The 12,087-nt window shown below is 61.5% G+C and overlaps 2 protein-coding genes across 3 annotated transcripts in view; one reads left to right on the top strand and one right to left on the bottom strand.

Annotated features, from left to right (window-relative positions):
- The first annotated feature begins 2,445 nt into the window (after window positions 1–2,445).
- BTBD17 (BTB domain containing 17) lies at window positions 2,446–11,276 on the top strand. 2 transcript variants are annotated; one of them, XR_009499467.1, is made up of 4 exons: window positions 2,446–2,560; window positions 4,154–4,430; window positions 5,726–7,030; window positions 8,898–11,276. XR_009499467.1 is itself a non-coding variant. In XM_059907073.1 (3 exons), the coding sequence occupies exons 1-3, from the start codon at window positions 2,476–2,478 to the stop codon at window positions 6,798–6,800; spliced, it is 1,437 nt and encodes a 478-aa protein (XP_059763056.1). In that variant the 5' UTR covers window positions 2,446–2,475; the 3' UTR covers window positions 6,801–7,338. The 2 variants fall into 2 exon arrangements, 1 of the variants encoding a protein (XP_059763056.1); XM_059907073.1 differs by lacking the exon at window positions 8,898–11,276 and having other exon boundaries at window positions 5,726–7,338.
- KIF19 (kinesin family member 19) overlaps window positions 7,685–12,087 on the bottom strand; it is a 24,988-nt gene continuing 20,585 nt past the window's right edge. Inside the window, exons 13-20 of the mRNA XM_059907072.1 lie at window positions 11,298–11,568; window positions 11,079–11,200; window positions 10,476–10,609; window positions 10,115–10,220; window positions 9,854–9,950; window positions 8,817–9,214; window positions 8,445–8,604; window positions 7,685–8,212 (exon numbers count right to left, since the gene is read on the bottom strand). Of these exons, the coding sequence (XP_059763055.1) occupies window positions 8,082–8,212; window positions 8,445–8,604; window positions 8,817–9,214; window positions 9,854–9,950; window positions 10,115–10,220; window positions 10,476–10,609; window positions 11,079–11,200; window positions 11,298–11,568 (1,419 nt within the window). The 3' untranslated portion in view covers window positions 7,685–8,081. The remainder of the gene's footprint in view (window positions 8,213–8,444; window positions 8,605–8,816; window positions 9,215–9,853; window positions 9,951–10,114; window positions 10,221–10,475; window positions 10,610–11,078; window positions 11,201–11,297; window positions 11,569–12,087) is intronic.

Genomic DNA, 12,087 nt, shown 5'->3' with positions numbered 1-12,087 from the left:
AGATTGTCTCAGATCTTCCATCTCCAAGATTGGGCAGGGCGAACGCCCTCCTTCTTCTCTCCAGCTCCAAGACTCTCACGCACGCCACACACACAAACACATGCATGCAGGGAATTCCCTGGCGGTCCAGTGGTTAGGACTCCGCCCTTCCACTGCAGGGGGCACGGGTTCGATCCCCGGTCAGGGAACTAAGATCCCACATGCTGTGCAGCGTGGCCAAAACAAAACAAAACACATGCATGCACACCTACACCCCACACATACATACACATGTGTGCACACATACATAGCACACACACGTGCATGCACACACTCCAGAAAACCTCAGACTAAGAAAATGAGAACAGAGAATGCGTATTCCTGGAAAGCCAGTTTCTAAATCAGTAGAGGGGTTTCAGGGATAACAGAAGTTAGAGCTAGTAAGAGGTGGAGCCTCTCAGAGATGGGGAGTCAGACGTGACCCTCCTGAGTCTTCTTGGCAACCTGGGGCCTCCCCGATCCCTGCACACTTGAAATGCCAGCCATGTAATTCTAGCAGGTAGACCTTAGCTTGGGGTGTACATGACGATCGCCGAGACGCTGAGAAGACACAGGTGCCCTGGCTCCTAGGTGGAGTGTGGGAGATTCCAGCGCAGGCAGCCACACCTCTAGGGGCTGACGCAGAGCCTCAGGAGGCTGGAGTTAAGAAGTTAAGACCATTTTCTGAGTAGTGGGTTCTCTTAGCGTCGTCTTTTTAGCATCAACATTCCTAGCGGAAAGCATTGCACGTGGAAGCCGGGATGCCCTCAGAGGCCCCGACCCCCGTCACACTGAGGCTCTGTTTTGCTGAGCGGGGCCAGGGAGGTGGTGCAGCCCACGGGAAGGGCAGGCGGGCAGCCAGTGGGCAAGGGATGGTGGATCTGGACAAGGGGAACCAGGCGTGAAGGTCAGGACAGCCGGGAGGGGTTTCCGCTGGGCTGGACAGCTACAGCTCTGCCAACCCGGACGAGGCAGGTGCCAGACCCAATTCCTGCTCTCTCTGTGGCTCCAGAGAGGGGGGTGGAGCTGTTGGGTCTCTCCGTGCCAGCCCGGGGCAGAAATCAATGCATGGAGCTGGTCCCTGGCATCCAGAGAGCGAGGGAGGGCGGGCTCCCACCCATCCCCAGTTAAAGACCCAGCCTCGGGAGAAACTCTGAGCTGGATCTCTCAGGAGCACACCCCACCTCCACCATTTCAATTCATCAACTTGGAAGGACTCCCTCCCGTGAAGATCGGGGCCAGGCCCTACTTGCTTCTGGAAAAGGTGAGGCCTCCCCAGCACCTGCCCACCCTTAACACACACCCCTTGGGCTCTAGACACCACCCTCCTCTCTCTGTTCCTTTGTCCTTAGAAGAGCTCTCCTCTGTACTAACCCAGCTGAAACGGCCACCTAGCTCTCTGCCTGTTTCTCCAACTGTCAGGGTGGGGTACTGTGTCTGCTGTGTGTCTCCTTGGAACTCTGAGATGGGAAAAATTACACTAGGACGTTGGACAGAAGCTGGTAAAAGAAGTCTTCCAACAAGGTGAACCAAGAGACCTGAGACCTCTTGGGAAGGTGAATTAAAGGAAGGAAGTGACCAGGCATCTCCAGTCCCCATGTCTGGATTTGGGCTGCTTGGGCAGGGGGGTTGGATGCCTGCCGAGGACCAGCTTCCAGCGAGGCGGCCAGCTCTGTTCTGGGCAGGGGTGCTCCGTGCAGGGGTGCACAGGGTCGGGTGCAGCTCCTCTACGCCCAGCCCTGCCATCTTGGCTCACCTTGACCCTGGGTGAGGGGAGTGATGGTCACAGTCCCCATCTCCCTAAAGGCCCATCACCCTCCCAGGAACATTCTTCAACGAAGAACATGAAAATGATATCAGTTACGCCGTGGGCCCCTATTTGAGACCCTTGCCCCCTCCTTTCTGGAGAGCTAGCCCACCCCAAAATGGGAGAGGGGGAGGGGTGGGAACCTGAGCTGCCGCCGTGTTCCTCTTCCAGGCCCTTCCTTTGCAGCCGGCTCACCATGGCTCCCCAGCCCTGACGCTGGCAAGCTCATGCTCTGTGCCAGAGTGGAGGCTGCGCCTGGGACCCGGCGACCCTCTGGGCTGGTGGCGGCCACTGGTTTTGGAGTCCTCTGCCTGCCCTTTGGAGAGCCTTAAACTTCCCAGGAGAGGAATGACTAGCTGTGCCAGGTGGTAGGAGCTATGGGGGAGGGTGCCGGATCTGTCCCCCTCAGGGGCCCACGGGCAGCACAATAGCCCCTGGGGCTGCTGCTCTCTGGCTTAACTCGTTGCCTGGGCAACAGCTGGGGCCCGTTTCCACCAATCCACGGCAGAGGCTGGGTGGTGGGAGGGAAGCCAGCCGGGGAAGGGAGGGCACCAGCCCCTTGGGCGGGACCCTATATAAGGAGGAGGAATGTGAGTGGAGAGGTCTGGGCTTCGCTCTTCCTCCAGTTGGCTTGGGGGCCGGGCACAAAGATGCTTAGGCTGGGCTACACCAAACCTGGGTCCTGGGCCAGCTTCTGGGCCATCCTGACCTTAGTGGGCCTGGTCACTCGTGCAGGTGAGTGGGCAGGGGGCAGGGAGAAGGGGCAGGACCTTCCGGCTTTAGCCACACACGGCCAGGAGGGGGCGGTGTCCAGCCAGCCAGGACGGGCGCAGAGTGGATTTGATCACACAGCTCCGTGGAGGAGGGCAGCCTGCCTCCGAGGGGCCGAGGGCTGGGCAGGCAGGCAGGGGTCTCAACGACAAGAAGACCCTTCCACTGTCCTTTGTCCCAGGCAGCTGGGCCCAGGTAGAGGCGAGCGGGGTGCCATCAGCATTCAGGGCCTTCAGTGTGACAGCTTGGAGAGGCGGGGCTGGGAAATAACCTCAGGCGCCTCTCTCACCCTTTCTTCCTCCCTCTGTCTCCCTCTTGCTTACACAAAGGTGCTCTGCTCTCCTGTGAGTCTCCTCTCCAAGAGCGCACGTGGGCCTCGGGACTGTGAGTGTGTGTGTGTGAGTGTGTGTGTGTGTGTGTGTGTGCGTGTGTGTGCACTCTGGGGGGTGGGTACGCCCATCTGCTGCTGTCAGCTCCTCACACTGTGCTCCGCTTGGAGAAGCTGCCGGCAGTGTTCTCTGTCACTGACTTTTCTGTCACCGAGGGCATGTCCCCAGCTGACCCTCACGGTATCCCTGGAAACATGAGAGAAGGGCCCAGCGCGCCCAGCCTGGAAGCGGGGAACACCAGCCTCAAGGCACAGGTACCCCGAGAGTCCTGTCCAGGGCAAGCTGGCCCTCTGTGCTTTCTCCGGTCTCCCGCAGGCCAGTGTAGACGGGACCCAGGAGGGCTGCTGGGCCTGGAAACAGCTTCCCCTCCAGGCTGCAGCCTCTTCTCCCACTCAGCCCCTCCCCGCCCACCCAGGGCTAGGGCAGGTCCTCGCTCCCCTCCCAGCCTGCCGAGCCCATCCTCTTCCAGGGCCTCTGGCTGGGTCCTTCTCATCACTTCCTCAGGGAGCCTGTCTCTGATTCCTGCACCTAAAGGAGCTGCCACCCCACTACTATCACCTCCCTTATTTATCAAGATCTAAAACTAGAGTGCTTATTTGTGTATTTATCGCCTGTCTAAGGAGCTAACTTGTGCTTTTATGAGTGTAAGGACCCGGCTTGTTTGTTCACTGTGCTATTCTGAGCTCCCAGGAGCGTGTCTGGCTTGTAGTAAGTGCTCAGTGTGTTAGTGACTGCACTCCTTTGGACAACTCTTCCAAGGGGTGAGGCGCACAGTTCTTCAGGAGGTGAGAAGGGTGGGAACCAAGAGGTTCCTCGACCCTCCCCTAGGGGTCTGGCATCATGGAGACCAGCTCTGGACATTCTGTCCCATGCTGGGTCACGAGCTCTCCCCGCCAGGAATCTGCCCACCTTCCAACAGCATCCATCCTCTCAGGGTCCGCTCAGGGTCAGGCTCACAAGCTTCCCCACCCAGGATGTGCTTGTGTGCACACGCATGCATCCACGCACTTCACGGGCACAGACAGGTGAGCACACAGCCGCCCCAGGCTCATCTACTCTCTGCCCACATCCAACCACATGCATCTCTAGCTGGTCCCTCCGCAACCCCAGCATGCTGCCCGGGGCCCGGGTGCCTCCTCAGGCTGTGCCGTGTTCCTTCCTGCTGCAGCCCAGAAAACCGATGTCGGCGGGGAGTCAACGGGCACCTCCATCAACCACTCCCAGACGCTGCTCCAACGCCTGCAGGAGCTGCTGCGGCAGGGCAATGCCAGCGACGTGGTGCTGCGGGTCCAGGCTGCGGGCACTGACGAGGTCCGGGTCTTCCACGCCCACCGCCTGCTGTTGGGACTGCACAGCGAGCTGTTCCGGGAGCTGCTGAGTAACCAGAGCGAGGTGGTGCTGCAGGAGCCCCGGGACGGTGCTGCGGTCTTTGACAAGTTCATCAGGTGGGGAAGGATCAGGGGGAAGACTTCAGGACTTCCCAGGTCCCTGGCTTCTCCACTCACAGGGCGATGGAAGCCCTGGCTCCTAGCAGACATCATGCCCATTCCCTGGATGTCACTAGGATGACCGTGCGACCACCTCCTTCTTCCCTCCTTCCACTGCACTCCTGCAAAATGCAGCGTGACTCCCCCACCCTTGCCTGGAAGCTCTGTGTGGTTTCATGTCACTTACCAGTTAACCTCAGAGCTGTTTCCAAATCTGGCCGTGAGAGCTTTTAAAAACTGTAGATTCCTGGGCCCCACCCTGGATCCTGGGCTTTCCGTCTAGGGTTGGGCCAAGCAGTCGTTTCTTTCCTTTTTTAAAAAATATTTATTTATTTATTTGGCTGCGCCGGGTCTTAGTTGTGGCACGTGGGATCTTTAGCTGCGGCATGCGGGATCCAGCTCCCTGACCAGGGATCGAACCCACCCCCCCAATTGGGAGCAGAGAGTCTTAGCCACTGGACCACCAGAGAAGTCCCCCAAGCAGTCGTTTCTTATTTTAATGTCTCCAGGTGGCTTTGGTGTCTGGCCACGTTTTGAACCAGAGGGCTAGAGAGCTAAAAAGGTTAGCCATCTCTCTGCCCCATCTCCTGCCTCCTGCTAGTGGGGCACCATTCACACTCTAGTCTGAGAAAGTGACCCCGATTTAACGGCTTAGACAAGATGGCTGCAGAATTCGGGTCATTGCTTCCAACTTCCAGGCAATGGTAAGAGGGATAACACAGAAGGGCCAAAGGGTCTGCCCGCCACCCCAGTCAGTTCTATTTAACCAGCCTTCCCCCGATCCCACGCTGTGCCTCTGCGGACATCTCATTGGCTAGAATTTAGTCACATGGCCGCACTCGCTCTACGGGAGCCTGGGAAACATCTTTTAGTCCCAGAGGCAAACAGCGAAGTTAAATGGCTTGCCCACTCTCATAGCAAGCAGCTGGCGGCACATGAGTCCAGATAGTAAACCCCGCAATGGCAGGAGCTACATCTGTCTTGTTCTAGCACAGAGCTCGGCACCTAGTAGGTGCTCAATACGTGCATGCTATTTCCATGTCCCCACGAGAAACGGAAAGAAGAGGCGGTGAGGTCGGATGGTCGTGGGAGGGCCCTTCTGTTGGCACCCTTGGCCATGATGCTCTCTGACCAAGGCCGGGGCCCTCTGGACCCACAAAGCGGCTCTGGGTGGGGTCGGGGTGGGGTCGGGGTGGGCCCACCCGCCCAGCCGCCCGCCCTGACCGCGCCCCATCCCTGCGCCTCTCCGGCAGGTACCTCTACTGCGGCGAACTGGTCGTGCTGCTGGCGCAGGCCATCCCCCTGCACAGGCTGGCCGCCAAGTACGGCGTGTCCTCCCTGCAGCGGGGCGTGGCCGACTACATGCGCGCGCACCTGGCGGGCGGCGCGGGCCCGGCGGTGGGCTGGTACCACTACGCGGTGAGCACCGGGGACGAGGCCCTGCGCCAGAGCTGCCTGCAGTTCCTGGCCTGGAACCTGTCGGCCGTGGCGGGGAGCGCCGAGTGGGGCGCCGTGAGCCCCGAGCTGCTGGCGCAGCTGCTGCCGCGCTCGGACCTGGTGCTGCAGGACGAGCTGGAGCTGTTCCACGCGCTGGAGGCGTGGCTGGGCCGCGCGCGGCCGCCCCCGGCCGTGGCCGAGCGGGCGCTGCGCTCCATCCGCTACCCCATGATCCCGCCGGCGCAGCTCTTCCAGCTGCAGGCGCGCTCGGCGGCCCTGGCGCGCCACGGCGCGGCGGTGGCCGACCTCCTGCTGCAGGCCTACCAGTTCCACGCCGCCTCGCCGCTGCACTACGCCAAGTTCTTCGACGTCAACGGCAGCTCCTTCCTGCCCCGCAACTACCTCGCGCCCGCGTGGGGCGCCCCGTGGGTCATCAACAACCCGGCCCGCGACGATCGCAGCACCAGCTTCCAGACGCAGCTGGGCCCCAGCGGCCACGACTCGGGCCGCCGGGTCACGTGGAACGTGCTCTTCTCGCCGCGCTGGCTGCCCGTCAGCCTGCGGCCCGTCTACGCGGATGCCGCGGGCACCGCGCTGCCCCTCGCGCGCCCCGAGGACGGCCGGCCGCGGCTCGTGGTCACGCCGGCCAGCAGCGGCGGCGACGCGGCGGGCGTGAGCTTCCAGAAGACCGTGCTGGTGGGGACGCGCCAGCACGGCCGCCTGCTGGTCCGCCACGCCTACAGCTTTCACCAGAGCAGCGAGGAGGCCGGCGACTTCCTGGCGCACGCCGACCTGCAGCGGCGCAACTCCGAGTACCTGGTGGAGAACGCCCTGCACCTGCACCTCATCGTGAAGCCCGTCTACCACCCCCTCATCCGGACCCCGAAGTAGCCAAGCGGGGCCCGGGGCGGGAAGCTCGGTGTCCCTGAGGCCTCTGGATCGGGAAATACAGGCCCGGCAGAGATGGGCCAGAGGGACTAGGAGTGGCATGGCCAGCGGAGGTGCCTACCGTGGCCCCCTGGGTGGCCAGGCGCTGGCGGCCTTGGAGCTGGGTGGAATCCAGGCGAGGGGTGGTAGACCAGATGCCTGGTTTCAGGAGCTGATTTCACGCTGACTTGAAGGTAATGCTCTTGGTAGAATAAACCAATGCTCAGAGAGGCGAGGGGATGATTAAACCACGGAGTTCATGGGTAAAAACAGTCCAAGGAGGGCTGCACAGGTCAGGGGCTCCCCATCTTTCTTTAGCTTTTCCCTGAGGGCCCCACCTCCACAGGGAACAGGGCAGGTAAAAGCATCCAGATGGTCAAGGCACTAGGTACCCCTGTGGGAGCTTTCTCACCTTGAAGCTGGGGGGCTTAGCTGAGCAACTTCTGAGTCCCGACTCGTAGGGGGTAACCACCTCATTTGGGTTGTGGACCACCCCAAGTCTCTGACCTCTCCTGGGAGGGGGTCTGGGCAGAGGGGAAGGCTGGTGGGAGGGGACGTGAATGGGCCTTATAGCCCTGCCCTTCCTGGGAAAAGACCTCAGGGTCTAGAGGAAAACTGCTTTCCCCCAGGTGTTTGTAGGTTGGTGCTGTACAACCTGCCAGAGGGCACTGGTGGGGGGGTTGGTGGTGGTGGGGAGTTGGGTTGAATCTTAATCAGTCATGGCCACCCCACATTTCAGACAAGGTCTAGTTTCCAACACAACCATCAAGACTCAAATGGGATTTTATTGTTAGAAAGGGGGCTTGGGGGCGGAAGCCACTGCTAAGTAACAAAACCAGATTCCCTCCCCGACCCCAACCACAGTATGTGAACGCTCCTGCCCCAGATGTGGGCCCAGGAGCTGTCCCATTAACAGTTCCCTCCCCCCCATTTCTGAGGCCAAGTCGGGCCGCAGGTCTCAGAACAGGGTTTTGGCAGCAGGGTTTTCTGTCCAGGCCTGGGAGGCCAGGGAGCCCTCCCATCCCGGCCGTGCCTCCTGGGCTCACCTCCCTTTCCCAGTGGCACCGAAAGCACGGAAGTGCTGGGCAGGCACCCTCACCGTTCCTGGGTCTCAGGAGCCCCAGCCTTCTGAGATGCTGAGCTCCTGCTCCCAGGTCACCCCCATCTGCCCAGCCTCCATCTCCCATTTCCTGCTACACCCCATTCAGTCTTGGGGGCAGGAGGGCCGGTTCCAGGCAGGGCCCCTCAGTTATGTCGGAAGCGTCCATCTTTGCCATGGGTGCTTGTGCCATGGGGCGGGCGGGGCCCCCGGGTAGCCCGTTGGGAAACACCAGCTGGGTTGGAGGGGACAGCGAGGGGTGAGGAGTCCCCAGGGCCTGCAACACGGGAAGGGCCACGAGCAGTGCTTTAGGAATGCCTCTCCATCCCCTCTGATCACCCAGTGGCTTTGAACTCCCTAGGGGCACAACCCCAAGGTGCCAGTCCCACAAATATTCTTCAAGAAACCTGTTTCCAGCAAGGGGCAGCCATAGGGCAGGGAGCTCAACATGCTTCCTCCCTGGGCTGACCAAGCGCTCCCCTCCCATTCCCTCCTTTGCTGGTACTGACCTGTGTTCTGGCTTGGAGGGAGTTTGACCTTGGCCATAGGCAGGGTGACCTTTCCCAGATGCCGGGTACCAGGGGCTGGGTGCCCGCACACTTGCACCCTGTGGTCCGAGATGCTCTGCACGGGACGGGGCCCCAGGACGTGTGTCTTGGGGTGGGAGAGCTGTGTTGGTTGGAGAGCAGTGAGGTGAGGTGGGAGCTGCGTGGGGATCTGATACAGGGGTCTGCCCCAGCTGCTATGCCAGCTTGGGGGGATACGGCATGAAGGGTGGTGCACGGCTAGGGGTACCCTGGGGCCGCTGGAGCAATCCAGCCCTCAGAGCCCCACCAGCAAGGCAGGGGCCCAGACCCCCCAATCCTTGCCCCTGGACTCACCCCTTGCCCTGTGACCTCAAAGGACTGGGACCTCCGCTTCCTCCTCTTTGCCTCCAGCAACTCCTCCCGTTTCTTGCCCAGGCTTTTCTTCTGGCCACGCAGCCAGGGCCCAGGGCCATCGCCACGATGCTCGACTGCCCGGGATGGGGCCTCACCCGTGCTGCTGGACAGGTTGTCCTCACTGGCAGCGTGCTGCAGCGTGGGGCTGGGTGGCCGCTTGCAGGCCAGCAGGCCGGGTGGCCGTGCCTCGTCAGCCTCGCTCAGCGAGTGCAGGGACAGGCTGCTGCGCTCCATGCTGGGTGCCAGCAGGTGGCGCCCCTCGGCGCCCAGGGCCCGAGAGCGCCGCCGGGCAGCTTTCACCGAGATGCACTTGGTGCCCGTCAGGATCTCCTTCCTCTCTGCGGCGGGACAAAGGAGCACCCAACCCGGGATCAAGGCCACATATTCCTCCCTCTCCTGCACCTCCAACACCCCTTCTCTGCCAAAGCATCCCCCCTTGCTTGCTGTTTAAGAAACTTTGGGCAAGTTTCTGAGCCTTACTTTCATCTGTAAACTGGGGATGGTAAAACTAACCCCACTGGGTTGTGAGGATTTTTTTCTTTTTGGCCAAGCCTTAGTTCCCCGACCAGGGATCGAACCCATGCCCCCTGCAGTGGAAGCGCAGAGTCTTAACCACTAGACCGCCAGGGAAGTCCCAGGTTATGAGGAGTAACTGAGATCGTGGGCATAGCCTATGGCCAGGGGGTAGGGATTCGGTCTATATTTGCTATTACAATTATTTCTGAGTGGGAAGGTGGGGCATGATCCTAAGTGCCATGTGTTCCCCCTTCTGGTTTCTGATTGTGCCCCCAGCTTTGTGTGGACAGAGCAGGTCGTTAATCCTCTCTGGGCACTGGTGCCTCTCTTTCTAGAATGGTCAGCACCCGACGCATGGGTGTATTTAGCAGTGCAGAGGGAAGGAAGGGGCTCTGGGCTGGGTGATCTGAGCAGTTTAGACGATGCCAGGCTCAGGCTGACAGGGTGGGCAGGGGGCACACCTTTGCAGGACAAAGGGATCTCTGACAGGTTCTCACTGCTGTCAGGGGAGGAGTTGATCCGGCCGCTCAGGCTGCCCAGGCCGTCCTGAGTGGGGGCCTGTGAGACGAATTGGTTGGGAAGAGAAGCCACTGGACACAGCAGGGACCCTATGTCCCCAGGGGGCTGTTTTGGAAAGGTTGTATCCCAACCACTGGGTGTCCACCCTAGTACTCCCACCTGCAGCAGAGGAGCCCATCGGGCCAGCGGTTCCCAGTGCTCACCTCCTGCGTCACCAGGCTGCCAATCGGGATGGGGGGTGGGGTGGGCACAGAGGAGCTCTTCACCTGCCAGGCCCCGGAACTGGCCTTGAGCACGTGGTTGGCTTCACTGAGGTTGGCGGAGGAGGATGGGCATCTGTTGACCAGGCTGGTCCCACTGCAGTGCCACCCCCACCCTAGGGGGGGAGCTGTTATGTAAAGGGCGAGAGGACCCAAAGGTCCTGGCTCCAGACCTGTGCCACCTCCCCCCTGTCGTTCCCGCTCCATCCTCCCCAGGAAGCCCTAATCTGTGCTGGCATCTCTGGGACACAGCCTGTGGTGGCTCAGGCAGGAAGGGCTGGCAGGAAGTGGTCCCTGGTCTCACCTCTCTGTGCTGATCGGAGGCAGGAAGCTGCTCTGTAGGAGCTGGGCTTCGGAGCTCAGCGTCTTCACGCTCTCTGGGTCAGACTCTGGGGTCAGCAAGGTTCCTGCTCTGCTAATTTTGGGCAAAGAGCTGTCCTGGGGAGGGGGAGAAGGGGCAGTCAGAAGGCTTGGTCCTGGGCCAGGTAGCAGCACAGGGTGACAAAGGCACACAGGGTGTCTGGGGCTGTAATATGGGCTGGGAGCCCCAGAGGGCAGTGGGCTTGTTCTGGGTCCCCAGGGACAAGCTGTGGTATGCTAGGCATCGCCCGTGGCACTGCCTGGTGGCCTGGTCTCCTGGGAGGGCGTCTGGGGCCATCTGTCATTTCTCAGATAGCCAAACCTGACCCTCAGAGCCTGGGCGGGGACAAGTGCCAGAGAAGAATACGCCGAGAAAGGAAGCTTACTCAGGCTTGGCAAGCCTTTGGGTGGGATAAGAAGGAAGGAGTCAACTCCCTGGGGACCAGCCAGCCTGGTCCCACCGCCATGCCGACGACCTGCACGCCCTGCCCTGGGCATCGGCCCCTCCCTTAGCACATGTGCGCATGCTCAGGCCCGAGGCGCCCACCTGCAGGGCCCTAGAGGCCACGCGGTCCATGATGGTGGCCCGCTCCAGGCTGCCCTCCTCCTGCTCGCGCAGGTACACTTCGTACAGCTCCTCCAGGTGCTGCGGGACGGCCAAGTTGTAGTCTGCCGGGGGAGGGGCAGGGCTCAGCGCGTGCCCTCGGGCCCTCCGCGGGTCGATGGGGCCCGTGGGTGGCTCGGACGCGCGGACCGCGGGCCCTACCGTCGATGATCTGCCGCTGGCCCTGGATGATCTCGTCGCAGAGGCTGCGGTGCTGCTCCAGGCGGCGCAGGGCCTCGCGGCGGTGGCGGAGCGCGCCGTCGCGGAGCAGCGCGTGCGACTGCATCTCGGTGTTCTCCACCTCGAGCTCGTGCACGCGGCACAGCAGGCTGAGCACCTCGCGCTGCTCCTCGGAGCCGATGCGCCGCGGCAGCGTCTCCTCTAGGCGCCGGCCGCGCGCGCGCAGCTCTCGGCAGCGCTGCTCCAGCGTCAGCTGGGGACCAAGCGGGGTCAGCGCCAGGCGGGCTCTCGCCCGCCGCTGAGCCTGTCCCCGCCCCTCCAGCCCCCGGACTGTGGGCTCCCGGCCGAAGCCCCATTCCGGGGCCCACCCTCGAAGCTGCATCTCGGGCCTTGCAACCAGGGGCTGCTCCTGAGTGGCCCCTCTGTGCCTACCTTCTTGCCGTCCTGACCACAACCCATCCCTGGAACCAGCTCCGTGGATCTGCTGAGCCCCAGCTCAAATGATGCCCTCAGGGCTCATGGTACCCTGAAACCCCCTGGCGAGGATATGCTCCAGAACAGAGGGCAGGGATCTGGAAAATCCTAATTATGATATTGGCTACCATTTTTTGAGTCCTTGGCATGTGAAAGGCATTTGTTTAATCTTCCCAACAACCCTACTAGGGCTGAATACTCCCATTTTACAGATGGGTAAGAGAGGCACAAAGAGGTGAAGGAGTTTAGTAAGGTCACAGGGGATTTGTGGCCTGAGCTCCCAGCTCTCGCTCCTCCC

This window comes from Balaenoptera ricei, chromosome 20 (genome assembly GCF_028023285.1).
Source record: "Balaenoptera ricei isolate mBalRic1 chromosome 20, mBalRic1.hap2, whole genome shotgun sequence".
Lineage (NCBI taxonomy): Eukaryota > Metazoa > Chordata > Mammalia > Artiodactyla > Balaenopteridae > Balaenoptera > Balaenoptera ricei.
Note: the sequence above shows the minus strand (reverse complement) of the source record. Positions and strands in the feature narration are given on the sequence as shown.